Source organism: Neoarius graeffei, chromosome 16, assembly GCF_027579695.1.
Source record: "Neoarius graeffei isolate fNeoGra1 chromosome 16, fNeoGra1.pri, whole genome shotgun sequence".
Lineage (NCBI taxonomy): Eukaryota > Metazoa > Chordata > Actinopteri > Siluriformes > Ariidae > Neoarius > Neoarius graeffei.
In genome coordinates, this window is record NC_083584.1 from 13,437,703 (window position 1) to 13,464,970 (window position 27,268).

At 42.3% G+C, this 27,268-nt stretch overlaps 1 protein-coding gene across 1 annotated transcript in view; it reads right to left on the reverse strand.

The window, feature by feature from the left end:
- Positions 1 to 4,220: 4,220 nt before the first annotated feature.
- The window catches only part of LOC132900199 (uncharacterized), a 50,982-nt gene continuing 27,934 nt past the window's right edge, over positions 4,221 to 27,268 (reverse strand). The window contains exons 6-8 of the mRNA XM_060942230.1: positions 8,142 to 8,266; positions 6,288 to 6,402; positions 4,221 to 6,205 (exon numbers count right to left, since the gene is read on the reverse strand). Coding sequence (XP_060798213.1) covers positions 5,619 to 6,205; positions 6,288 to 6,402; positions 8,142 to 8,266 — 827 coding nt within the window. The 3' untranslated portion in view covers positions 4,221 to 5,618. The remainder of the gene's footprint in view (positions 6,206 to 6,287; positions 6,403 to 8,141; positions 8,267 to 27,268) is intronic.

Consider the following 27,268-nt stretch of genomic DNA (forward strand, 5'->3'; position numbering starts at 1 on the left):
TCGGACCATTGTCCTACTGGAAAATCCAATGACGACCCGGTTTTAGTTTCCTGGCAGAGGAGCCAGATTCTCATTTAAAACGTCCTGGTGTTTCATGGAGTCCATGATGCCATGGACTCTAACAAGGTTTCCAGGGTCTTTGGAGGAAAAACAGCTCCAGAACGAACATCTCAAGAGGTTCCACCAGATTGTACAGTTGGGATCGGGTTCTTTTCATTATAGCCGTCCTGCTTTTTACACCAAACCCACCGCGAGCGTTTATTGCCAAAAAGCTCCATTTTTGTTCCATCAGACCAGAGAACACGGTTCCAGGAAAAGTTGTAGTAGAGTTTTACAAACTCTAGGTGCTTACGTTTGTGGTTAACTGACCAAAAAGGCTTTTTTTTGTGTCACATTTTAAATAATCTGTTGGTGTGGAAGTGGAGTCTGATGGTGGGTTTGGAGACTCGGAAACCTCAAGATTTTACTTTTTCTTGTAATTCACCAACAGCGATCCTTAGGGATATTTTTTGTTTGTTTGGGGGGGGGGGGGGGGGGGTTCCTTACCTGTCTTACCCTCCTCAGGGATAAAATAAACATGGTTCCTCTTCCAGGTGAGTTTGTAACAGTTCCAGTTGGTGTCCACTTTATTCTTGCCCTAACAGTAGAAATGGACATTTTCAGGTGAGTAGCTTTATATATATATATATATATATATATATATATATATATATATATATGGCTTATGAAGATCAGTACACTTCTCCCTCATTTGGTTTGTGTGTCTCATCTTTCCCATATTGATGTTGAGGGAATTTGGCCTCTGTGTCACCTCATATTTGTTCCCCAGTTCATCAGGAATCATGGATTACAGCTTGAAAGTTCCTACACACTCCAGTCAACTCAAACATGTACAATTTAAATGGGAAACATGCTTCAGTTACACTGTTGTGTTCACGATCACTATATTATTAGGTTACCAATAATGGTGGCACGTGTTTTTGTTGAAAATGATTATTTTGTAAAGAGGGCTTTGTTTTTCTCTGAATAATTTTATTTCAATTATAGGTTGGATTTTTTTTTTTTTTTCATTTTTTCAGTGTGAGATGAAGCGACTTCACCGAAAGGTGGATTTATTTTTCTAACGCTTTTTATTATTAATCTTTACAAGGGGTGCAACTAATTGTGGAGGGCACTGTGTATACGTGTCTTGGTTTTTCTGTATTTTAAACTTTTGACTGGTACGATATATGAGAGAGAGAGAGAGAGAGGTGTAAAAAAAAAAAAAATTCCATTTTGTTGAACACGGACGCTTCCAGCTTCCTTAAAGAACATCTGGATCCCTGTAGAAAACACATGGGAGTCAATTCTAAACCTGTAAGGTTTTCATTTGACTCCCCATCATCTAATCTGAATGCAAGTATAATGTAAAATGAATCAGCTGAAAAGTTTTGAATTTGAAAATGTGGATTTTTTTTAGCAAATCCAACCTGTAATTAAAACTAATTTAAATTCCAATAAAAAGTTAAGTACTTAAATGTCAAAATAAATAGAGGGGGGAAAAGATTTTTAAAAAGCTACTTTTTTTCTTAAAAAGCTCATTTTTTCATAATATAATAATAGAACAAGAGAAAAGGAAATTAAGAATAGATTTTTTTTAAAGTAGTAATTTTTTTAAAAGTAATTTTAAAAGATTCAGTAATAAAAGAACAAGAAACAAGGACATTTTTTAAAAGAAAGTAATTTTTAAAAAAAGTAATTTTTTTAAAAAGTAAATTAAACCCAACAATAAAAAACAGGAGCAATAAAACGAGTAACAAAAAATAAAATGGATAACAATCCTTGTTTAAAAGTACTATAAAATCAAATTAATAAAAAGGATATTTTATACTTTTTTTTAAATCCTATATATTTAATTTTAAAAATCAAACCTATGAAAGATTGATCTCCCTACGTATAAAGTCACTCGGCTTCTGATCAACCAACACTGAAGTCTGAAACACTGTTGGCACGGGCGCAGAAAAAAACCTCATGAGAATTCATCGGGAACTTTCTAAGCGTGATTTATTCATCAGCCAAGAAAGAAATATTCCTAAAAAGCTGATGCCAGAGTAAATAAATACTGACTAGTTTATACAAAATGCTGAATAACAACAACTTCAGTCGCTCGGTCAACAACACACCAAATGTAACAGGAAAAATAATAATTAATAATAATAACTGTATACTCTTCACCTTCTGAACATTTAGAAGTACACTTAGTGGAGCAGTTTATTATTGTGTGGTGTTTGGGGGGGAAATGAAAAACAGAAAAGGTACGATTTAAAAATCATAATACAAGAATAATTTATTCTATGCTAAGAAAACAGTTCACTAACATGCACAAGACTAAGTGTTTTTAATGAGATTTTACACTGAGCTACCAGTTTCACACCGTTTATACTTCAACCTACAGTACGGGTACATTTACTGACTGGAGCCTGTTAGTGACTCTGTACTGCTTCAGCTCCCGCGCTAATAATCACACAGGTGAGGAATAAAGCACTCCGTGTCGTGCGGTTATAGACCCCTTACACTGACATCACTTTTACATAAGCAACTGTTGCTACCCTTGTCCTGGGGGACAAGCGAACTTTGTTTACATACTGAAGAGAAGCGATATTGAAGATGTCAGACGTCTGGAGTTGGAAGAAAACTACAGCGAAAAAAGTTTACTACTGGATTACTTGGATAATCTAAGTCTGAAAGAAGTAAAGGATAGACGTACACGGAAATAATTTTTTAAATTATTACCTACTTTTGGTAGATACCAACCACTGCATTCCAGGCTTGTAGTACTCGAGTCTGACTTGTTCTCTAATTTTAAGGACTCGTGACTCGACTTGGACTTGAGCACTGATGACTTGACTCGGACTCGTAAATTGAAGACGAGGACTCGGATTTTTTCTTTATTTTTTGTAACATGCCATAATAATTTGGCATAAGAGATTTATATCTACATTAATTTTTGTACGAATTTTGTGCAAAAGTGTCACACCTACATGCCTTGATGCATGCATCACATAGACTCTTGGGTGCGATCCGGACAGCGCGTGCGCCGTAAACGACTCGCACCTGCACAGGATGAAGGCCCAATCAGCGCGCCTATATAAAAACTGTGAAAACGCACTGACTTTGCGAAGTATTGAGTTGCATTGCTGGTACATTACCAAGCCTTATTTCCTTGTTTGGTTTCCTGATCCCTGATTTCCTGTTTCTCGTCTTTGATTCTACCGAGTCTCCGATAGCCTGTTTGTGCCTCGCTCAGCTTATCGCCTGTTTCACTGTTTTACGATTTTGTCTGCCATTCTGGATTGTTTACCGTCTTCACTTGTATTAATAAACACCTTCTGCACTCACATCCGTCTCCCAACCATCTCTGACAGAATACTTCACACTCCCTGATAAAGAGAAACACATTCACCTGTTCATGCGTCATGTTCAGGAACAAACTAATGTTAATGGCACTAAAACAGCTACCGTCAAATGGTGCGGTTGGAATGTTGGACTCTGACTCGAGTCGGATCAATAGTGACCTCGACTCAAATTTTTTTTGAATGAGTTGGACTTGAACACTGGGGACTCAGACTCGAGGTTTAGTGACTCGATTACAACACTGGTACTGGGTTCTTCCTACTGCTGTGAAAAAAAAAATCGCCTACTCCCAGATCAGAGAGATTTCCTTTATAAAGAATTGCCCAAGTCAAGTTCCAAAGCCACAAGAAGAAGTTCAAGACAAAGTTCCAGCGAGACGGTAATACTTTTTATCTTTTTTCTCAATTTGAACGATTGGAACAACCAAAAACAACACAAAAGAACCATATTTAAAGGTGCACTATGTAGGATTTAGTGACATCTAGTGGTGAGGTTGCAGATTGCAGCCAAGTGAATACCCCTCCCCTACAGTCATGTTTTAAAACCTACAGTGGCTGTCAGGTGCAATAATATCTGTCTACAGAAACCAGCAGTTTAACAACAGCAGTTTCATCCAAGTGATGGCACATGCACAACCATTTTTTTTTTGGTCTATCTTAGTGACTTAGGCTAGTCAACATTTCAATCATCTCATCTCATTATCTCTAGCCGCTTTATCCTGTTCTACAGGGTCGCAGGCAAGCTGGAGCCTATCCCAGCTGACTACGGGCGAAAGGCGGGGTACACCCTGGACAAGTCGCCAGGTCATCACAGGGCTGACACATAGACACAGACAACCATTCACACTCACATTCACACCTACGGTCAATTTAGAGTCACCAGTTAACCTAACCTGCATGTCTTTGGACTGGGGGGGAAACCGGAGCACCCGGAGGAAACCCACGCGGACACGGGGAGAACATGCAAACTCCGCACAGAAAGGCCCTCGCCGGCCACGGGGCTCGAACCCGGACCTTCTTGCTGTGAGGCGACAGCGCTAACCACTACACCACCGTGCCGCCACACTTCAATCAATCTTCTTCCTTTCTTCTTCTTCATCTTCGTTCCGGTGCTGGATTCAAGCTGCCACTTGTAAAAACATGAAATGTGAAATGTGCTCTCTAGAACCAGTGCTTGATTTGTCCATTCTGGACTACTGTAGAAACACGGTGGCGCAAAATGGCAGGCTGCTTAGAAGAGAACCCGCTCCTTATGTAGATACAGTATGCAGGACTCGTTGTAAGCATACAGTATGAAAACACTATGATTCATAGTTACAGGTGACTGTACACTAACGAAAACATAATTATGAATACTATATTTCATTTCTGCTAACAGATACCCCGAAATCTTACATATTGCACCTTTAAGACTGATTAAGCCTTGTTTACAGGAAAGACGAGGTCTGGTTGTCCCCCAGGAGAAATTATCACATGATGCGTGACATCATACACGAGGGGTCTATAGGAAAATAATCAGCACCAGGTTCGGTGTGATGGACAGGTTCGGAGTTACTCTTCCCACTTTGAAATGAAAACTTTTCCAATCACAGCACACAAGTGTTTTATTCCCTTTTATGAATGTTTTCACCGATTACTTTGAACAACACATACTTTTTTTATCCGTATGTAGTTGAGTTTAATATTGTGGAATGTCTGTAAAATGAGTTAGTTCTTGTTATTGCTTCTGTTATAACAGTCGTTCCCTCACCAGCCTCTCGTTTATCTCTCTCTCTCGAAGTTAATAAGACAAAAAAAACCCACACATTCTAACATTAATGAGAAACTATGGTGCATAAACCTCTGTTATGAAGGCTTTCCTATGGAGGAAAGTGTTTCTGGATTCTTCTAACACGCCGACATTGAAGACTCTACTGTTTTCATCCCTTAAAGTTAAAGGAAAAAAGTTGTCAAGGTTTATCAAATCCCATTAAGCATTTTTCACATTAGATTCCCTTAGGGTGTTTAAAAACCCGCTGCTGTACCTGATACACTCATACCAGCACCACATACACACATCCGTGTCAGTGTTCATACTGTGCTAAGAATGTACGCCACCCAAATAACATGTGGTGAGCATTTGTACCTTAATAAAGAGGGACAAGGTGGGGGGGGGGCAATAAATTTAAGCAGTCAATAACCACACCTTGGTTTGCCTAAACTGGTAGCTGAGTGTTATGTTTAGGTTTAGCTGTTGCACTGGTGGATGTTGAAGCCGTGTTTATACGCATAGCGTTTCCCGCAGTCCACGCAACTGTACGGTTTCTCTCCGGTGTGGCTGCGAAGGTGTATATTTAGTGAACTCTTCTGCGAAAAGCTCTTGGCACACTCCGTGCACGTGTAGGGTCTCTCTCCGGAGTGAGTGCGCATATGGATTTTGAGGTATGTCTTCTGGGCGAAGCGCTTGCCGCACACCGTACAGCTGAAGGGTTTTTCTCCGGAGTGCGTCCGTAAGTGCACTTTTAAATAGCTTAAGTAGTTAAAGTTCTTCCCGCAAAACACGCATCCAAACTTCTTCTGCTCCGAGCCGGAGGTGACGTTCTTCTGAGCGTTCGCGTGCCTGTTAGCAGGAAAGAGTCCGCCGAACTCCTCTGAGCTCGCATTGGACGACGTGGCGGCGTCTCCGAGGGCAGACGGTCTCGGGTCTGATCTGATGTCAAATGTCTGCTCGGCCGTGCGTCCTCCTGGCGACGTGCCGTCTAACTCTGCAGTGTAGGGGACGAATTCCTCACTTTTCTGAGCCACGTCCTGTTCCGCTCCCGAGAACCCAGGGTCTGTGCGTCAATAAAGTCAAATGTAAACATTGTAAAATGTAAACAGGAAGTATACGGTTAATGCGGCTGTCGTTTACTGCACCTTTGTCGCTGCTCCTCGAGGTCACTTGTGACTTGCTTTTGCCCGGGCCGTCGTCAAACGTCTCGTCTTTGATGATGATCATGTCGGGTCCATCATCTTCCATCAGATCAATAGACTAACAAACCGAAATCAAACAGAATAATGAAACCAAAGAGCGACACTCTCAGACTGCCCCACCCTCAGACAACCACAGACATCCCCACCTTCAGGTTGCAATTCTCCCAAAATGTCCTGCCCTCAGACTTCTCCACCTTTACAAACCTTCAGACTACCCCGCCCTCAAACTGCCCTGCCATCAGACTGCTCCAAACTCGAAATAGTCTGACCGTCAGACTGCCCCCCACCTTCTGATTGCTCCAAACTCAACGAATGCTGTGTTTACATATATACCGGTGCGAAAGTGGTATAACTGTATCGATACAAAGTATACCGGTACAGTTTAGTGCATCTGTCCACACTAGCGAGAAATGTTTGCGGTTTTCTTTCACGGTAGTTGAAATGCGCGTGCGTGAAATGTTTCCCTGGTTACCGAGTAACTTCCTTCTGAGAATATGGCGGATGAAACGTGTGTGTGCTTTTTGTTGTCAGTGTACAGTCTGTATTTCTGGTGGTCATTTATTCAGTCGAATCGTATAAAATGCGTGAGGCAGTTGAGAAAGAAACAAAGAAAATGAATCTCCATTCTTCACTATTTTATTCAGCGAAGACGTCGATTGAGGTGTGTGACTTTGCGCATGCGCATTATATTTGTATCGATACAGAGCCGCTTCATCTGTCCACACTACAGCGAAGCGCTACAGTACCGATACTGTACCGGTACGAAACCCATACATTTGTGGGTTTCATACCGATACAGTTATACCGCTACAGTACCAGTATAGTTGCTAGTGTGGACAGGTGTTGCGGTACGAAAGTAGTTTCGTATCGGTACAAAATCCCTAGTGTGGACAGGGTATTCGTCTGACTGTCAGACTGCCCTGCCCTCAAACTGCTCCAAACTCAAGATAGTCCGACCCTCAGACTGCTCCACGCTCAGATTGCTCCAAATTCAGACTGCCCCGCCTTCAGACTGCCCTGCCCTGCCCTCAGACTTCTCCAAACTCAGACTGCCCTGCTCTCAGACTGCCCTGCTCTCAGACTGCCCTGCCCTCAGACTGCTCCAAACTCAAGATAGTCCGACCCTCAGACTGCCCCACACTCAGATTGCTCCAAATTCAGACTGCCCCGCCTTCAGACTGCCCTGCCCTGCCCTCAGACTTCTCCAAACTCAGACTGCCCTGCCCTCAGACTGCCCCGTTCTCAGACTGCTCCAAACTCAGACTGCCCCGCTCTCAGACTGCAACACACAATGTCCTGCCCTGTTTTCTCCACCCTCACACAACCTCAGACTGCCCTGCCCTGCCCTCAGACTTCTCCAAACTCAGACTGCCCTGCCCTCAGACTGCCCCGCTCTCAGACTGCTCCAAGCTCAGACTGCCCTGCCCTCAGACTGCAACACACAAAATGTCCTGCCCTGTTTTCTCCACCCTCACACAACCTCGGACTGCCCTGCCCCCAGACAGCTGCACCGTTCAGACATTTTTGTACAACTGTTACAGTGGCATGAACGACATCTTCAAAGTCAGATCAGTGAACTACTGTGTTTATCATCACTGTAATTAAATTTACACCAAAACTATTATAGTCCCTACCAGTTTTACTGCCCCAGCCTCCAGAAAGGAAAAAAAAAAAAGAACATTGGGATAATTTTATGTTCATTATAAAAAAAAAAATTAATCTGTGCCATTACTGCAGCTTAATTACACTGCTGAGAGCAGGAACAGAACAGAAATACGAGACCCCCACCACACACACCTCGATCACAGACGGCTCCACAGGGCTCTCGTGCTTCTGTACTGCACTGGACTCCTTGTCCCTCCACAGATCCATGCACCACTCCTTCCCAAACACGCCGTCGATGGTGGGACGATGTCCAGCTTCTGTTCAACACAGCAGAGATTCATTCTCACAAGTCGTAAAGTACATTAACTTCAAGCAATTTAATGTATGCCGTGTTCTCCTTCCACAAAAAGTAATCAATCGCAGAGCATCAGTTTACAGATTTACAGAGAGATCCCGGGTTCGTCTTCAACCAGGTGGGAGATTTGATCCTGTGGTTCTGATACTGCTTGACAGAATTATTTATAAACATGGAAACAGGACAGAGCTTAAAATTTTTTTTTTAAAGCAGCATTTTGATGCTGAATCACTTTGATATCACTCCACACTGGCATCCAATACAGGAAAAAATAATTTTATTATAAGTGTAACAGAATGTGTGTATAATATAAGAGTAAGATCAAAGTGTTTCAGAGTGATAAACAGTAAAATTTGCATTTTTATTTTATTTTATTTTGGACATCCAGCATTCAGTCACTAAAAGAGGTCATTGTTGAAGAATGGAAAAAGATTGATGTTGCAAAATGTCGCCAACTTGTTCATTCCATGCCTAGAAGACTTGGTGCGGTCATTAAAAATCATGGAGGCCATACAAAGTACTAGATGTAGTAGTTTTTGTTGTGGGGTGTACTCATTTTTGCACCACCCTAATTTGAGTAAAACTGAAAAAATGTGCAATCTAAGTTAGATTATTAACCTTACTTTCACGTTATAAGTTAAACAGATGTTATATTAAACTTTGTCTTGTCAACATTTTGGAAATTGTTTGTGTTCATTGAGATATTGTTTAAAATGTTACTTTTCAAAATGGGGTGTACTCATTTACGCTGAGCACTGTACATACATAATGCCTTTTGATTTCATACTTATGTATTCATAAATAAAAGCATAAATAAAATAAATGTTTCAAATACAAAATTGACATGCAAAAAAAAAAAAAAAACAAGGGCGGCACGGTGGTGTAGTGGTTAGCGCTGTCGCCTCACAGCAAGAAGGTCCGGGTTCGAGCCCCGTGGCCGGCGAGGGCCTTTCTGTGCAGAGTTTGCATGTTCTCCCCGTGTCTGCGTGGGTTTCCTCCGGGTGCTCCGGTTTCCCCCACAGTCCAAAGACATGCAGGTTAGGTTAACTGGTGACTCTAAATTGAGCGTAGGTGTGAATGTGAGTGTGAATGGTTGTCTGTGTCTATGTGTCAGCCCTGTGATGACCTGGCGACTTGTCCAGGGTGTACCCCGCCTTTCGCCCGTAGTCAGCTGGGATAGGCTCCAGCTTGCCTGCGACCCTGTAGAACAGGATAAAGCGGCTAGAGATGATGAGATGAGATGAGATGGAAAAAAAAACAAAACACATGAGTGCTCTGAGAGCGCAATATCCCCTGCTGGCAACGATGCCATAACTCTGGTAAAATGCGACTGAATTGAACAAAATTACAATATGCATATTTCCGATATATAACAAAGGATCCTGCCAAGTTTCATGAAATTCCTCCAAAAAATTGTGAGAGAAGTTGATTTCAGAAGGTGAGTACCCTTCCCGGGACGGACAGACAGACGTCGCCACGACATAATCCCCCTTCAGGCCTTTCGGCCAGTGGGGGATAAAAATTGCGAGGGCAGTAGATTTCACAAAGCAAGCACACCTTGATGAAATTGCCAAAGTACAAGTTTGTTAATAATCAAGGGCATAACTCTGGTAAAATTTGCCCAAATTAAACGAAATTTCAAGCTGCGTATAACTGTCATATAACAAAGCCTTTTGCCAAGTTTGGTGAAATTCCTCCACAAATTGTGAGGAGTTGATTTCAGAAGAACGTACACCCTCATGAAATTGTCAAAGTACAAGTTATTTAATCAAGGGTCAAAACTGGGAAAATTTTCACAAACGAAATTAAATCGCAATATGCGTATTACCGTCATATAACAAGGCCTTTTGCCGAGCTTCGAGAAATTCGTCCAAAAATTGAGAGAGGAGCTGATTTCAGAAGGCGAGCACACCTTCATGAAATTGTGAAGGTATAAGGTTGTTAATCAAGGGCTGTAACTCTGGTAAAATGCGACCGAATTGAACGAAATTACAATATGCATAGTGCCGATGTATACAGTAATAACGCCTTTTGCCAAGCTTCATGAAATTCCTCCAAAAATTGTGAGAGGATTTGATTTCAGAAGTTGAGCACCCTTCCCGGGACGGACGGACGATGATTATCATCGCCATGATATAATCCCTCTTCAGGCCTTTTGGCCAGCAGGGGATAAAAATACAACTAGAATTACAGCGTTGTGAGTAATATAAAACTAGGTACTACCTAATAGCGGAGCTTCCATTCAAATGAAAACAAACATGCAACAGATGATGTACTTTGATGTCTTTCAATTTCAATTTTATCACGTCTTCTTTCCTTTTCTTCCTCTGGCAAAACTCTCTCTTCCCGGTTTACTTCATCTTTCTCTCCTTGGTTAACTTCTCATCTCATCTCATCTCATTATCTCTAGCCGCTTTATCCTGTTCTACAGGGTCGCAGGCGAGCTGGAGCCTATCCCAGCTGACTACAGGCGAAAGGCGGGGTACACCCTGGACAAGTCGCCAGGTCATCACAGGGCTGACACATAGACACAGACAACCATTCACACTCACATTCACACCTACGGTCAATTTAGAGTCACCAGTTAACCTAACCTGCATGTCTTTGGACTGTGGGGGAAACCGGAGCACCCGGAGGAAACCCATGCGGACATGGGGAGAACATGCAAACTCCGCACAGAAAGGCCCTCGCCGGCCACGGGGCTCGAACCCAGAACCTTCTTGCTGTGAGGCGACAGCGCTAACCACTACACCACCGTGGCACCGGAAAACCTGATAAATATGAAATTATCTGTAGACAAAAATAAGTTATGTAGGCGTGCTCACGCTTCTAGTTCCCGCCAAAATCAAATAGCCAATCAGAATCGCAAGGGGCACGGACAGACGGACGTACACGGCTGGGATCCCTGTGTGTCCATGAAAAATCAACTCGAAGGGCTACCATATTTTCTTAAGTATGGAGTTCCGCTCAGCTCCGCTAATAAGCTTTACAGTAATAAGTAATTATAGTAATAAGTTCTAAGTAAGCATTGTTGGCCATTTTCTTCTGGAAAGACATCTTGAATTCCCCAAGGTTATGATCATCCCTCTTCTCTGATGGACTTGGAATTTCAAAAACCTCCATAAAATTTCACTGGGTTCATGCCAGGAGACTGGCAAGGCCATGCAAGGTCTTCTTGATGTATTATCGCTGTATGCTCAAAGACACTGTCTGACTGAAACATCCATCTTCTCCCCAGATTCAGTTTCTTGGTCGATGAGATTAAATTCTCCTCGCTCCATTGCTCCATTCACGTTTCCTTCGACAGCATGTAATTCCCCAGTAATGAATCCACAGAAGCAGCTCCTGATTCATATCTTTGTTTCCACTTCAGTTCTCGAAACATGACGAGCTGAATCACTGCCTATTTTCTATTTTTCAAATCTAACCACAGTATATTGCTCCAAAAGAGTTTTCCTGATTTGTTGAAATGCTTTCGGACGTGCATCTCCGCACACCTGTCAACCTATAAGGAATAGCCGTAAATCTTACAGATTTTTGTCAGACTTACGGACGGATACGAAAGGCGATGATACACAGGGCAACTTTTTGGGCAGTGTTGCTGGGCAATTGTGCTTCGACACTTTCCAAACTGAGATCGGGCAACATCATTTCTATCTGAACGATTTTGATCGTTTTGGGCAATGTTTTAAGATCACCCAATCAGAGTGCTCGCAGTGAATCACATCACCACCTGAGAGCTGAAATTTTCAACAAAGATGACGGCGTCTCCGGCAGTGGAGCGAAGAAAAAGAGAGAGACAACCTATATCTTTTTATGCCAGTAAGTTGTCACATGTAAACCCAACGTGGTGGATTTACCTCATCAAATGCTTAGAAAACCAACAGACATCTATTTTTATGTGCTCAGGTTGCAATTACAGACATTGGTTGGGGGAGGGGGTTCAGCTAAGCGTAAACTGCCGTTAGCTAACCACCGCTCCATAGAGACTGGAAGGGATTTAGCTAACTAGTGGTGGTTTTTGCTAACATAGTTAGCTGAAAGTTATTGCTAGCTATGCAGGGCTAATGTTAGCTCTCTTGTATCAAGTTAAAAGTGATGGGCAGCTCACGATTTTTGTTTTTGTGAGTTGTAATAGAGATTGTCTAACTCAGCGTTTCTCAATCTTTTTTCAGTCACGGCACCCTTCAGAAGTATGCAAATTCTCAAGGCACCCCCATATAAAATATACGCAGTCACTGACCCCGGCAGTGACGTTGTGACATGGGAAAGGGGGCCGTGAGACAAATTTTGATGACGCATGAGGCGGCGATGATCTGCATTAGTGCAACTATCGTTTTTTGGAATTTTAATTCATTTTATTTAGTTCAATGTTAGAAGATATAATTTCTTGACGGCACCCCTAACGAAGCCAGATGGCACCCCAGTTGAGAAAGGCTGGTATAACTTATCATCTGATCTAAGTCACATACAGAGCACAACTACTTGTGGAACCCGAAGGCGAAACAGTACAAACTTAGGGATCTAAAAAAAAAACAAAGAAGCCTTTTGGGAGCTCCGTCAACCCCTTTTCCTCCTCAGCAGCATCTCCTGGTCCATGTCCTATTTTTCTTTTTTGCTGAGATGAGAATTAAACGATTATGTTTTTGTGATGTATGTGTCAATTATTAGTTATAGCATACAGTGGTGCTTGAAAGTTTGTGAACCCTTTAGAATTTTCTATATTTCTGCATAAATATGACCTAAAACATCATCAGATTTTCACACAAGTCCTAAAAGTAGATAAAGAGAACCCAGTTAAACAAATGAGACAAAAATATTATACTTGGTCATTTATTTATTGAAGAAAATGATCCAATATTACATATCTGTGAGTGGCAAAAGTATTTGAACCTTTGCTTTCAGTATCTGGTGTGACCCCCTTGTGCAGCAATAACTGCAAATAAACATTTCTGGTAACTGTTGATCAGTCCTGCACACCAGCTTGGAGGAATTTTAGCCCATTCCTCCATACAGAACAGCTTCAACTCTGGGATGTTGGTGGGTTTCCTCACATGAACTGCTCGCTTCAGGTCCTTCCACAACATTTCGATTGGATTAAGGTCAGGACTTTGAATTGGCCATTCCAAAACATGAACTTTATTCTTCTTTAACCATTCTTTGGTAGAACAACTTGTGTGCTTAGGGTCGTTGTCTTGCTGCATGACCCACCTTCTCTTGAGATTCAGTTCATGGACAGATGTCCTGACCATTGTCCTTTAGAATTCGCTGGTATAATTCAGAATTCATTGTTCCATCAATGATGGCAAGCTGTCCTGGCCCAGATGCAGCAAAACAGGCCCAAACCATGATGCTACCACCACCATGTTTCACAGATGGGATAAGGTTCTTATGCTGGAATGCAGTGTTTTCCTTTCCCCAAACATAACGCTTCACATTTAAACCAAAAAGTTTTATTTTGGTCTCATCCGTCCACAAAACATTTTTCCAGTAGCCTTCTGGCTTGTCCACATGATCTTTAGCAAACTGCAGATGAGCAGCAATGTTCTTTTTAGAGAGCAGTGGCTTTCTCCTTCCAACCCTGCCATGCACACCATTGTTGTTCAGTGTTCTCCTGATGGTGGACTCATGAACATTAGCCAATGTGAGAGAGGCCTTCAGTTGCTTAGAAGTTACCCTGGGGTCCTTTGTGACCTCGCCGACTATTACACGCCTTGCTCTCGGAGTGATCTTTGTTGGTCAACCACTCCTGGGAGGGTAACAATGGTCTTGAATTTCCTCCATTTGTACACAATCTGTCTGACTGTAGATTAGTGGAGTCCAAACTCTTTAGAGATGGTTTTGTAACCTTTTCCAGCCTGATGAGCATCAACAACACTTTTTCTGAGGTCCTCAGAAATCTCCTTTGTTCGTGCCATGATACACTTCCACAAACATGTGTTGTGAAGATCAGACTTTGATAGATCCTTGTTCTTTAAATAAAACAGGGTGCCCACTCACACCTGATTGTCATCCCACTGATTGAAAACACCTGACTCTAATTTCACCTTCAAATTAACTGCTAATCCTAGAGGTTCACATACTTTTGCCACTCACAGATATGTAATATTGGATCATTTTCATCAATAAATAAATGACCAAGTATAATATTTTTGTCTCATTTGTTTAACTGGGTTCTCTTGATCTACTTTTAGGACTTGTGTGAAAATCTGATGATGTTTTAGGTCATATTTATGCAGAAATATAGAAAATTCTAAAGGGTTCACAAACTTTCAAGCACCACTGTATGTGATTGAGGCTAGTAGTGTTTTTAAAGAGATTTAAAAAGCGTTTAACAGAATGTGGTTATTTTGACCTATAAATGTTAAAATAAAGACAAATTATCTTTTAACCAGAGCATCTATTCAGTTTTGTTCCAGCAGTGATACGAACTTGAACGAAATAAAGGCTGAAGCCAAGACAAAAGTGGCAGCTGCGAATGTTTCATTGTCCATCTTTGCGGTGTCCGTCTCCCTGGCAATAGATTTACTCTTATCTGATTGGTCGTTGCTAATTGTCTGTCACCCTAATTAGTTGCCCTGTGTCTCACCTGGTTGCCCGTTGCCGGCAACATTGCCCAAAAAGTTGCGCCGTGTATCATCACCTTAATAGTCTTACAGATTCCTAGTTTTTTGCCAAAACTTTATTCTACACAGCATGCATTATGCATGAAACAAGCAATAGACAAGACAATTGAACTGGAAACCATCGTATTACGCAGGCAGATGGTCTCGTTCGCAATGTCTTGACTATTATGGTCCCGTGACCAGGTGTGTTAGGTGCTTGAAAGCTCAGACTTCGATATTGTCTTTGAAAGTCAAGCGTCCGCATGAAATCAAATAACATTTTGCATCATTGTGAGCTGAACAAAAGGGCCCGGAGCCATCCTGTTTTTCCAGTCGAGTAGTTTTGAAAGAGTATTCAACATCGAGAGAGAAGCAATGGGAACCATGGAGAAAAGAATGAGGTACAGCAGGAGGTTTTTTCCTGAATGGGTTGATCTAATTAAAGGGCAGATTGTTCCCGCTGTTTTAGTAAAGAGTTAAACTGTTTACTATTCATCTGTACATTCCACTTGTAGATTCTTTTCAAATAAGTCAAGTGTGCAGCGTACACACACTTGTACATGACCCTAATTGTGAAAGAAATATCATTATTTTGAATTCTGGGAGGACATAATCCATCCATCCATTATCTGTAGCCGCTTATCCTGCTCTACAGGGTCGCAGGCAAGCTGGAGCTTATCCCAGCTGACTATGGGTGAGAGGCGGGGTACACCCTGGACAAGTCGCCAGGTTATCGCAGGGCTGACACAAAGACAAATAACCATTCACACTCACATTCACACCTACGGTCAATTTAGAGTCACCAGTTAACCCAGACCTGGGCATTTTACGTCCCGCGGGCCGCATCCGGCCCTTTGGTTCATTCTGACCGGCCCGCGTAAGGTTAATTAGAAATTACAAAATAAACGTATTTTCTAATTTTACCTCATGCATGGACTGAATGAGCATTGCTTTTATTTTGAAGTTGTGTTCAACAAAAACGCAATGCGCGCGACATGAACATGACATGAAATCCCACAAAACCTAATCCCGCGATAACTACTTCCGTAATTTGTCCAGACTAACCACAAACTTGTACGTTATCCTTCAAACGGTCCAGCCAATCACATAGTGTGACGTCACCAGCAGGCGCCGGAGCCCGAGCCGATCTGTAGATCTGATACCTACACCGAATCGACGTTGTTGCAAGTAGATCACAAGAAGACTTTAGCCCCCAAAATGTCCACAAAAAGAAGAAAGGTAGATGCCGAATGCAGGGCTTTCAACAAAACATGGACTGTATCTTGCTTGATATTTGGAGTAGAAAGACAATATTGTGATGTCTTTATTGTGTTTTGGGGTGAATGTGACTGATGGTACAAACGTTCACATTTTGTTAACCATTGTTTTGGGAAATTTGATTGAATAAATGACATTTTTTGTAAGGCAACCTCGTTTTTTCCACACTCTTACCAGTCTTAGCAGCTTGTAAAAACAATGTTATTTACTGCTTTATATAAAGAAATACAATTAATATTATGCAGAATTTAGTTCAGCCTTTTGGTCCGGCCCTCCACAAAATTTTCTGTTTCTCATGTGGCCCCATGGAAAAAATAATTGCCCACCCCTGAGTTAACCTAACCTGCATGTCTTTGGACTGTGGGGGAAACCGGAGCACCCGGAGGAAACCCACACGGACACGGGGAGAACATGCAAATTCCACACAGAAAGGCCCTCACCGGCCACGGGGTTCGGTGACAGTGCTAACCACTACACCACCGATGGATATAATCTCATCTCATTATCTGTAGCCGCTTTATCCTGTTCTACAGGGTCGCAGGCAAGCTGGAGCCTATCCCAGCTGACTACGGGCGAAAGGCGGGGTACACCCTGGACAAGTCGCCAGGTCATCACAGGGCTGACACATACCGGTAGACACAGACAACCATTCACACTCACATTCACGGTCAATTTAGAGTCACCAGTTAACCTAACCTGCATGTCTTTGGACTGTGGAGGAAACCGAAGCACCCGGAGGAAACCCACGCGGACACGGGGAGAACATGCAAACTCCACACAGAAAGGCCCTCGCCGGCCACGGAGCTCGAACCCAGGACCTTCTTGCTGTGAGGCGACAGTGTTAACCACTACACCAGCGATGGACATAATTATGAACTTCATATAGTAAATAATGATGTGGAAAAAGTGCAATTGAAGTTTTTCCCTTCTTTCTTTTTCAATATATTATGTCTCAAAAACAACATAATTGTCTCGTTTTTAGTTTGTAAGGATTTTTTGTCTTCAGTAAAAGTTTTCGCGAGGGCTTACGAGGCTGGACTCTGAAATGGGTTGACAGGTACAGTGGTGCTTGAAAGTTTGTGAACCCTTTAGAATTTTCTATATTTCTGCATAAATATGACCTAAAACATCATCAGATTTTTACACAAGCCAGAAGGCTATTGGAAAAATGTTTTGTGGATGGATGAGACCAAAATAGAACTTTTTGGTTTCAATGAGAAGCGTTATGTTTGGAGAAAGGAAAACACTGCATTCCAGCATAAGAACCTTATCCCATCTGTGAAACATGGTGGTGGTAGTATCATGGTTTGGGCCTGTTTTGCTGCATCTGGGCCAGGACGGCTTGCCATCATTAATGGAACAATAAATTCTGAATTATACCAGCGAATTCTAAAGGAAAATGTCAGGACATCTGTCCATGAACTGAATCTCAAGAGAAGGTGGGTCATGCAGCAAGACAATGACCCTAAGCACACAAGTAATTCTGCCAAAGAATGGTTAAAGAAGAATAAAGTTCATGTTTTGGAATGGCCAAGTCAAAGTCCTGACCTTAATCCAATCGAAATGTTGTGGAAAGACCTGAAGCGAGCAGTTCATGTGAGGAAACCCACCAACATCCCAGAGTCGAAGCTGTTCTGTACGGAGGAATGGGCTAAAATTCCTCCAAGCCGGTGTGCAGGACTGATCAACAGTTACCGCAAACGTTTATTTGCAGTTATTGCTGCACAAGGGGGTCACACCAGATACTGAAAGCAAAGGTTCACATACTTTTGCCACTCACAGATATGTAATATTGGATCATTTTCCTCAATAAATAAATGACCAAGTATAATATTTTTGTCTCATTTGTTTAACTGGGTTCTCGTTATCTACTTTTAGGACTTGTATGAAAATCTAATGATGTTTTAGGTCATATTTATGCAGAAATATAGAACATTCTGAAGGGTTCACAAACTCTCAAGCACCACTGTATGTCTCTGTGCTTCTTTTTCAGCAAAGGAGTTTTATGTGAGGTGTCTGAACAGAGATGATCGCAGTGCAGTTTGTTGCTTATTGCTGGTTTCAGGTCGTCCTGCAACTCCATTCAAGTGACTGCTCATGGCCTCTCTCTCACCTTCTTTATCATTAATCTGAAAGCACGTTGTGAAATCTTGCTTGGTGTACCAGTCCGGGGGACAATTAGTTCAGCTTCCGTGAATTTTTCACCTGCGCATTATACTATGTCACAAATTTCTATTTATTTATTTTTTGTTCCCGAGTACTGTTATTTGCGTATAACACAAAAGGATAGAAAATGGCTATTATTCATCTCAAACTTCGCTTTTGTGACCAGGACAGTGGTATTTTTGAAAATTACGTCTTGTCGCTGAGACCACTGGAGTCTTTGTGCTCATGTAAAGTCAGAAAAAAAAAACAAGTAAATTTCATTTTTCTGACTTTATGTGAATGAAAAGACAGAATTCGCCCATTATTAGTACTAAAAATGATGATAAATGCTGTATATGTGGTATAAAAGTGTTTAATGTTAAATATTACATTAAAATTTTAGCTTTATTCAGGTCCTTATGGAATAAATACTCTTTATTAGAAGAAATGCTGTATGGTGTAATAGTGATATAAACGTGTTTAATGTTAAATATTAAATTGCATCATTATTAAGATCACTGTGCATAATAATAATAATAATAATAATAATAATAATGCTTTATTAGAACCGTAATAAATGCTGTATGTTAGAGTGATAACAAAAGTGTCTAATGTTAAATATTACAATTAATTTTAACTTTATTTGTGTCCTTATGGAATAAACACTCCAGGTTTATTAGAAGTAGGGGAGAGCGGGGACAGTTGGGACATGTTTTCAGCTTTTGTAGATGGTGTGAAATTCTTTGCAGGTAGTGTCACATTCAGACCGCATTACAGAGGATTTACTGTACCCTCTTACCACAATATTATGCCGCTTTTCCACTACAAACGCGGCTGAGTCGGGCTGAGCCGTGCCGTGCTGAGTTGGGCTGAGTCAGGCTGAGCGGGGCTGTTGGAGTTGCATTTCGACTACAACCGCGCTGAACCGTGCTGGCTGGAAGTGGGTGGACACATTGGGTGGAGTTAGCGAAAGTGGGTGGACGTCAGGTGATGTCGTTAAGCAGCGCAAACAGTGACATCAGTGAGCTTTTAAGCGGTAGTCTCACAACCCGAATAGTAAACAATAAACATGGAGGACATGGAGTCGTTAGTGTTGCTGGTCTTGGTTCTGTGGCTTGTTGTCACCGACAACGCGGACAGATACTGGCAAGAGCGTATAGATGAGGCGAGGCACATAAGGCTTCATAATTCTCGTAATTCGTAATTCTTCTCCTTCCGGGTTTGCGGTGTTTACAGATCCCAGCGTGCTCGCGGGGCATGTGAGGACACTCCTCCTCACCAATCAGTGCACAGGGGAGTGTCTGCTCACGCCCCCAGCCTCACTCGGCTCGCTTTGGCTCGCTTCAGCCCCACTCCAAAACGGTGCGAGTTTTAGGGGCTAAGCAGGGCTGAAGCGAGCTGAGTCGTGCTGGTTTTTGGTAGTCGAAACGCGAGCCGTGTCGGGCTGAAGTGAGCTGAAGCGAGCTGAAGTGAGCTGAAAAAGGGTAGTGGAAAAGGGCCATTAGTTTCTCAGCTTGTCACATATACTGGCCTTCAGGCTTCACTTTTTCTTTCATTATTTTTTTTTTACAGGGAGATATGAGACATTATGTTGGGAGACTTGGGACATAATGCAGAGACGTGGCACAAAAATAAAATACCTAACTTAATCCTACGTTTAATTTTTATGTATTATTTTGTAAACCAGCCCTGTGATGACCTGGCGACTTGTCCAGGGTGTACCCCGCCTTTCGCCCGTAGTCAGCTGGGATAGGCTCCAGCTTGCCTGCGACCCTGTAGAAGGATAAAGCGGCTACAGATAATGAGATGAGATCAGATTTTGTAAACTTGTACCATATGAACTGTATGAACACACAATGCTGGTACAGCGATAGAAAAATGTCAGTTTACCCAAAACCTGACTCGACAAAACAGTTCCATTCTCAAGAAAGAATGAAATAAGATTAATCCTCATGCAGGGACATGCCCACATTTTTAACAAACATTTTTAAACAAACAATTTTATATTTGTAAACCACAAGAAAAAACCTGTAACATGATGAACTGTCCCAGCTCTCCCCATCTGGACATTATGAGAGGAAAATAACAACAATAAAAATAACCCTTAAATGTTCTTCCCCAGAGTTTAAGTTTAATAAATAGTACACACACGATATTCTAGGAAATAACACTCCATACTGTGGGAGTGTTATATATATATATATATATATATATATATACACACACACACACACACACACACACACACAGGGTGGGCCAAAAATACGTATACACTTTACACATATCAGTACACAAAACAGTATACCTACTTTTGGCCCACTCTGTGTGGGTGTGTGTATCCATCCATTATCCATAGCTGCTTATCCTGTGCAGGGTCGCGGGCAAGCTGGAGCCTATCCCAGCTGACTATTGAGGTTTTTCACCCACGTGACCAAGTCATGTGAGGCTGCCATTTTGGACGTCACGGCTCGAATCAGTTTGAATGCGAGGAAGGCGACAAACGAAAAACATAAAAGAAAAAGGAGCGAGATGCAGAAAGCACCTTCACTATCCAGCGACGTAGGGCATTTACAGGGCGAGCAGAGGGAGAGGTATTTGCAAAAATTGAGGTTAGCAGGCTTAGAGAACGACGTTTACCTGCTTCCACCAGGATTGTTCACTGACGTACGGAAGTACACCAAGCCCTCGTCTTTACCTGACTTCGGCCCACATGATCTGTATACCTATGTCGTTAAAAACCCATCGCCATACACAGGTATTGATCTGAAAGCGTATACGAGTTTGGATGCCTACAAATATTTTGTGTCAGGCTGGGTAACATGCCTACATCAGCGGGTCGTCCCTGGAGCCGGTGGTCGCCATCTTATTACAGCTAAGGTTTGTTCACATTTTCATTTACTTTCGGTCCTCAGGATAAACAAAATGTTATTAAATGTCATTGAAATAACTTCTTAGTCTGTTGAGACATGGCCCGTTATAAATTTGCTGTTACCAGGCAATGACCAAGAACTGTATTATTAGGGTCGGTGTCTGTGTTGTAGCAGTGTAGCAGCTAGCTGTTAGCACTAGCTAATGTCAACAATATCATAGCTGGTATGTTACTGTAGCAATGTTTACGTTCAGTCATTTGGATGACTGTTAAAACCTTTCAGTCTCAAGTTTTTCCTTTACTGTATTTACTAGTTTACTGTAATTATGATCCGGCAGCTATTTACACCGGATCCAGTGTAAATAGCTGCCGGAGCGCGCTCCGGAACCTTGGCCGGAGCACTCCGGGAGCAAGCCGGAGCGCGCTCCGGAACCTCGGCCGGAGCACTCCGGGAGCAAGCCAGAGCGCGCTGCTTAATTTCAATTCAATTTCAATTCCAGTAAGCTACAGAATTGACTTTAAAAGTATTGCTGCTGGTATACAAATCTCTAAATGGTACAGGGCCCAATTACCTCTCTGATATGTTGCAGCGGCCTAACCCAATCAGATCTACCAGATCGCAACAGAAAAATTTACTATTAAAACCTGTTGTTAAAACAAAGTGTGGTGAAGCAGCTTTTAGCTACTATGCAGTACAGCTATGGAACCAACTGCCAGAGGACATCAAAAATGCTCCTGCTGTTGGCAGCTTCAAATCTAGGTTAAAGACCAAGCTGTTTTCAGATGCTTTCTGTTAAATAATTAATATTTTTACATTTTTTATAATCTTTACTTTCTTTGCATGTTTTAAATTTACTTTAATTTTATTCTATTTTATTCCGCTGGTTTCTTTTTCTTTTTCTCCTTTTTTCTTTTTGGCATTTTATTATTTTATTTCTACTATTGTTTAATTCTTATTATTTTCTTTTAATTATTTTAATTAATTGTTTTAGAATAAAAATAAAATTATTTTATGTAATTTTATTTCTCTATTGTTTACTGTTTTTGCTTCTGTAAAGCACATTGAACTGCCGTTGTGTATGAAATGTGCTATATAAATAAACTTGCCTTGCCTTAATTTGAGGGGGAGCAAGCTGGAGCATGCTCCGGCAGCTATTTACACTGGATCCAGTGTAAATAGCTGCCGGATCATAATTACAGTAAACTAGTAAATACAGTAAAGGAAAAACTTGAGACTGAAAGGTTTTAACAGTCATCCAAATGACTGAACGTAAACATTGCTACAGTAACATACCAGCTATGATGTTGTTGACATTAGCTAGCTTGACCTTCAAAATGGCGGACACCAGGGCGTCACGTGACCCTGTGACGTCAGGTGAAAAACCTCAATTGGCGAGAGGCGGGGTACACCCTGGACAAGTCGCCAGATAATCACAGGGCTGACACACAGAGACAAACAACCAAACCATTCACTCACGTTCACGCCTACGGTCCATTTAGAGCCACCTATTAACCTAACTGCATGTCTTTGGACTGTGGGGGAAACCGGAGCACCCGGAGGAAACCCACGCAGACACGGGGAGAACATGCAAACTCCACACAGAAAGGCCCGTGTTGGCCACTGGGCTTGAACCCAGAACCTTCTTGCTGTGAGGCAACAGTGCTAACCCATTACACCACCATGCCGCCATCTTTTATATATATTTATTTTGTTTTATTTTTGTTACACACACATACATGTATATTTAGGCAGTGTCTAAAAGCAGAGCTCCTGATGAGTTTATGAGCAAAATATTTGCAAGGGCACAACATCAACCTGAATAGAATAATAATATTGCAGCATATGAACCATTGAATTGTGTCGTGTTGTGTATTTCACATTAATAAATCACTGCATTGTCTTGTGACAGTGAGATCAATAATGAGAGACGCAACGCAATTACGATACATAATTTATTCTTTGACACCGCATGCCATGCGCCAGAAACAATACCACCACATTTATTATGGTGTGACTCTGCTGGGTGCCTGGTGGACAGCAGTGAACCAGCGCTTTCACTTTACAGCACTACTGCGTAGTTACCATCCAATATCAAACTTGATACCTCAAACAGTTGTGTGGTTACATCTTTCAAGTTCATGCACTTTGGAGCTCAGAGCACGCAGCTGCGCACTGCAATGCGCACACACACCATTAGGACTAATGACCATGCACCTGTTCCTGATTAGAGCTCAATCACAGCGCATACATATAAGGACTCTCAGTAACACAAAGATTTTGCGACAGCCTTGTATTTTGTATCACTTTTCTGGTTTTGACCCCGTCTGTGTTTTTGGACTGTGAGTATTGTATCCTCTCTGATATCCTGTCTGTGCCTCACTCCACCACTGCCTGTTTTTCGACTCTGTCTACGTTTTGGATCTGTTTGCTAACATGATTTCAATAAAACTCTTCCTGCACTTATCTGTCTATCGGCCTGACATGACAGAAACTGTCAATTGTCCGACAAGCGAGTGGACTAATAAAATGGTTTTAACTCATTTTATATAAGATTATCATGAATATTTTCCGTAAAATGTGTTAGTAAATAATCCCATGTTATTTTTTAAAAATACAAATTAAAAACAAGTGCTGGATAAAAACCCATCTATCTTATGTAACTAAAGATACACATTTAACTGTCTGGTGGTCATGTGTTTTGAAATATGTGACCCCTCACCGAATCCAGGGACACATGTCGGCCAAAACGAATCAGAGATAATCGCAAAAGAAGCATTTTTTTTCAAAATTTGTGATTTTTGTTTTTTTTCCATCATGTGCAAGTTGAGATCTTGAAGAATGCAATCAGTATTTCAGATAATAGATTGTTTTGTTGGAAAAGCATACATTTTTTGTTGCAAACTGTCTTGTTTTTGTCAGGACTGTAGCCTGCTGGGGGATGTGGGTAAATTACCATATGGGCCATTCACATGATGATTTAAGTCTTTTGGTTTTTTTTCGCGAATCAGCTGTATGATACGAGCTGAGCGCATGGCTACTTAACCTGCATACAGGCGTGTGATTTCACTATGGAATGAGCAAGTTAAACAGAGCGCAGAGGAGCTGAAACACCGCGAAGCAAACAGACACACGGTATTTACATCGGAGATAAACATTTCTAGCAAAAAAAACCACAACCTCGTTTTCCAGATTGAATGGAATACTTGAATGATTGGATGATACACGGACCGTTCTAGGACTACTTTCCATCGGAGGCATTGGTGTGTGCAAGGCGCCGTTTCTCTTTCTGATGGGGTAAGTTTATTAATCTAAGGCTGTGTGGTTATTTTTGCATGTAACGGAGAGTGTTGTGGTTTGGTTAAGCCTAGGTCACAACCGGACGTACAATTTTTTTGGCCGTGTGATTTTTGGCGTTTCCCAAATCGCTGCGTTTTTTTTTTTTGTTCATGGAGAAAGACGCGTGTTGGCTGTAAGTTTGTCTTGAAACCTGAAAAAAACGTAAGCGCCCATAGAGTTTGTTTGACATGACAAAGAACCTCTGCGGCCAGTCTGCGGCTCAAAAATCAGCACGTCACACGCGCGCTCTCGTGCTTTTCACACGCACGCTCTCGTGCATTTCTTGCGTTTTTTGCATGTAGACCGGCCATAGGAGCACGGTACGGCCGGTTGTGACTGAGGCTTTACATGAAACTAGTGTTGTGTTAGTTGTGTCATCATCGTGCTATCTTTCTTACGGTGTGAGTAATTTTTCAACCACAAAACGTTAAAGTATACTTTAGGACTTATTTTTGTACTTCATAATTGTTTTGGGCATACTTTGGATGGAAGGAAAATTGACGTGGTGATCTTTGTTTACATGAAAGTAGCATCGTGCTAGCTAGTAGGGGGTAGAGCTTTCCTTAATGTCATGCAAATGAGCACCATTATGTGCCCGCCCTGCACCCAGAGTAGCTGAGATGGAAAACTTTGAGGGCGATTTTCTCCCTTTTCTGTTTTAAGAGATATACACTTTCAAAAGGCCACACATTCTTCAAATATTGTCAGATCTCCACATGGAAGGCATCATTGGAAAGCTTAGAAACTGTACTTTCTGAATCTGTCAATAACTCAAAATGCCCCAGGGCAGACATGTGTCCCTGGATTCTGGATTTGGGCACATATGTCGCCTTGCACTTACGGTCAGATTCCCTGTGGTGGTACACATACGTCATTCGTACGCACATACATATATACGGATGTCGTACAGTCACAAAAGCCATCAAAAATCAGGTCAAAGCACTCCCATATTCTTTGAAGTATGGGGCTCCACTCCGAGTGCTTTGCACACAGGGAGCTGTGCTATAAATGGTAACTCTAGCCTACATACTTTAATTTCTAACTTATCATCAACAACACGGCCGTGGAGGTGGTCAATAGCACCAAGTTCCTGGGGGTGCACATCACAGACAACTTCACCTGGTCAACTGCATCACTGGTCAAGAAGGCACAGCAACGTCTGCACTTCCTGCGTAGGATGAGGACAGCCCACCTGCCCCCGCCCATCCTCACTACATTCTACAGAAGCACCATAGAGAGCGTTCTAACCAGCTGCGTCTCTGTGTGGTGTGGAAGCTGCAGTGCCTCTGACTGGAAGAATGTGAGGAGCGTGGTGAGGACAGCAGAGAAAATCATTGGGACTTCTCTTCCCTCCATTCAGGACATTGCACCAAGGCGTGACGTGTCTCGAGCCAGAAACATCATCAGTGACCCCTCACACCCTCACTATAGACTGTTCTCCTTCCTGGCCTCTGTAAAGAGGTTCCGCAGCATTCGGTGCAGGACCACCAGGTTCTGTAACAGCTTTTTCCCCCAGGTCACCAGACTGCTGAACTCCAAACCCAAACTCTAAACTTCTATTTATAACTTGAACATTCCTAACTCCACAGGTCACGTTATACTATTGCACTTTATAATATTTTTGCTGCTGCATAATTTAATTTAATACACTTCATATTTATTTCTGTGCTGAGACAAATTGCAACGAAATTGCGTTCGGTGTACACTTGTTGCATACTGAATGACAGTAAAGGTTGTCTAAGTCTTCATTCCTATCCAAATTCAACAGCATACACTGAATGGAGTTGGAATGCAAAGTAGAAAATAAGTAGAAAAGATTTGGCTGACAAAAATATTGAAGGGGCGGCATGGTGGTGTAGTGGTTAGCGCTGTCGCCTCACAGCAAGAAGGTCCGGGTTCGAGCCCCGTGGCCGGCGAGAGCCTTTCTGTGCGGAGTTTGCATGTTCTCCCCGTGTCCACGTGGGTTTCCTCCGGGTGCTCCGGTTTCCCCCACAGTCCAAAGACTTGCAGGTTAGGTTAACTGGTGACTTTAAATTGACCGTAGGTGTGAATGTGAGTGTGAATGGTTGTCTATGTGTCAGCCCTGGCGACTTGTCCAGGGTGTACCCCGCCTTTCGCCTGTAGTCAGCTGGGATAGGCTCCAGCTTGCCTGCGACCCTGTAGAACAGGATAAAGCGGCTAGAGATAATGAGATGAGATGAGAAAATATTGAACTGCACAAACCTTGCTGCAGTGTCCAGCTTCATGCCTCCAAAGGAAGTAGGTTACTCTCATCTCATTATCTCTAGCCGCTTTATCCTGTTCTACAGGGTCGCAGGCAGGCTGGAGCCTATCCCAGCTGACTACAGGTGAAAGGCGGGGTACACCCTGGACAAGTCGCCAGGTCATCACAGGGCTGACACATAGACACAGACAACCATTCACACTCACATTCACACCTACGGTCAATTTAGAGTCACCAGTTAACCTAACCTGCATGTCTTTGGACTGTGGGGGAAACCGGAGCACCCGGAGGAAACCCACGCGGACACGGGGAGAACATGCAAACTCCACACAGAAAGGCCCTCGCCGGCCCCGGGGCTCGAACCCGGACCTTCTTGCTGTGAGGCGACATCGCTAACCACTATACCACCGTGCCGCCCGTAGGTTACTCTAAGCAACGGAATATACTTGATGCTCAGAACGCCTCCGCGCACGCATCATGGCTGCCACGCATTCCCAGAGCTCTTT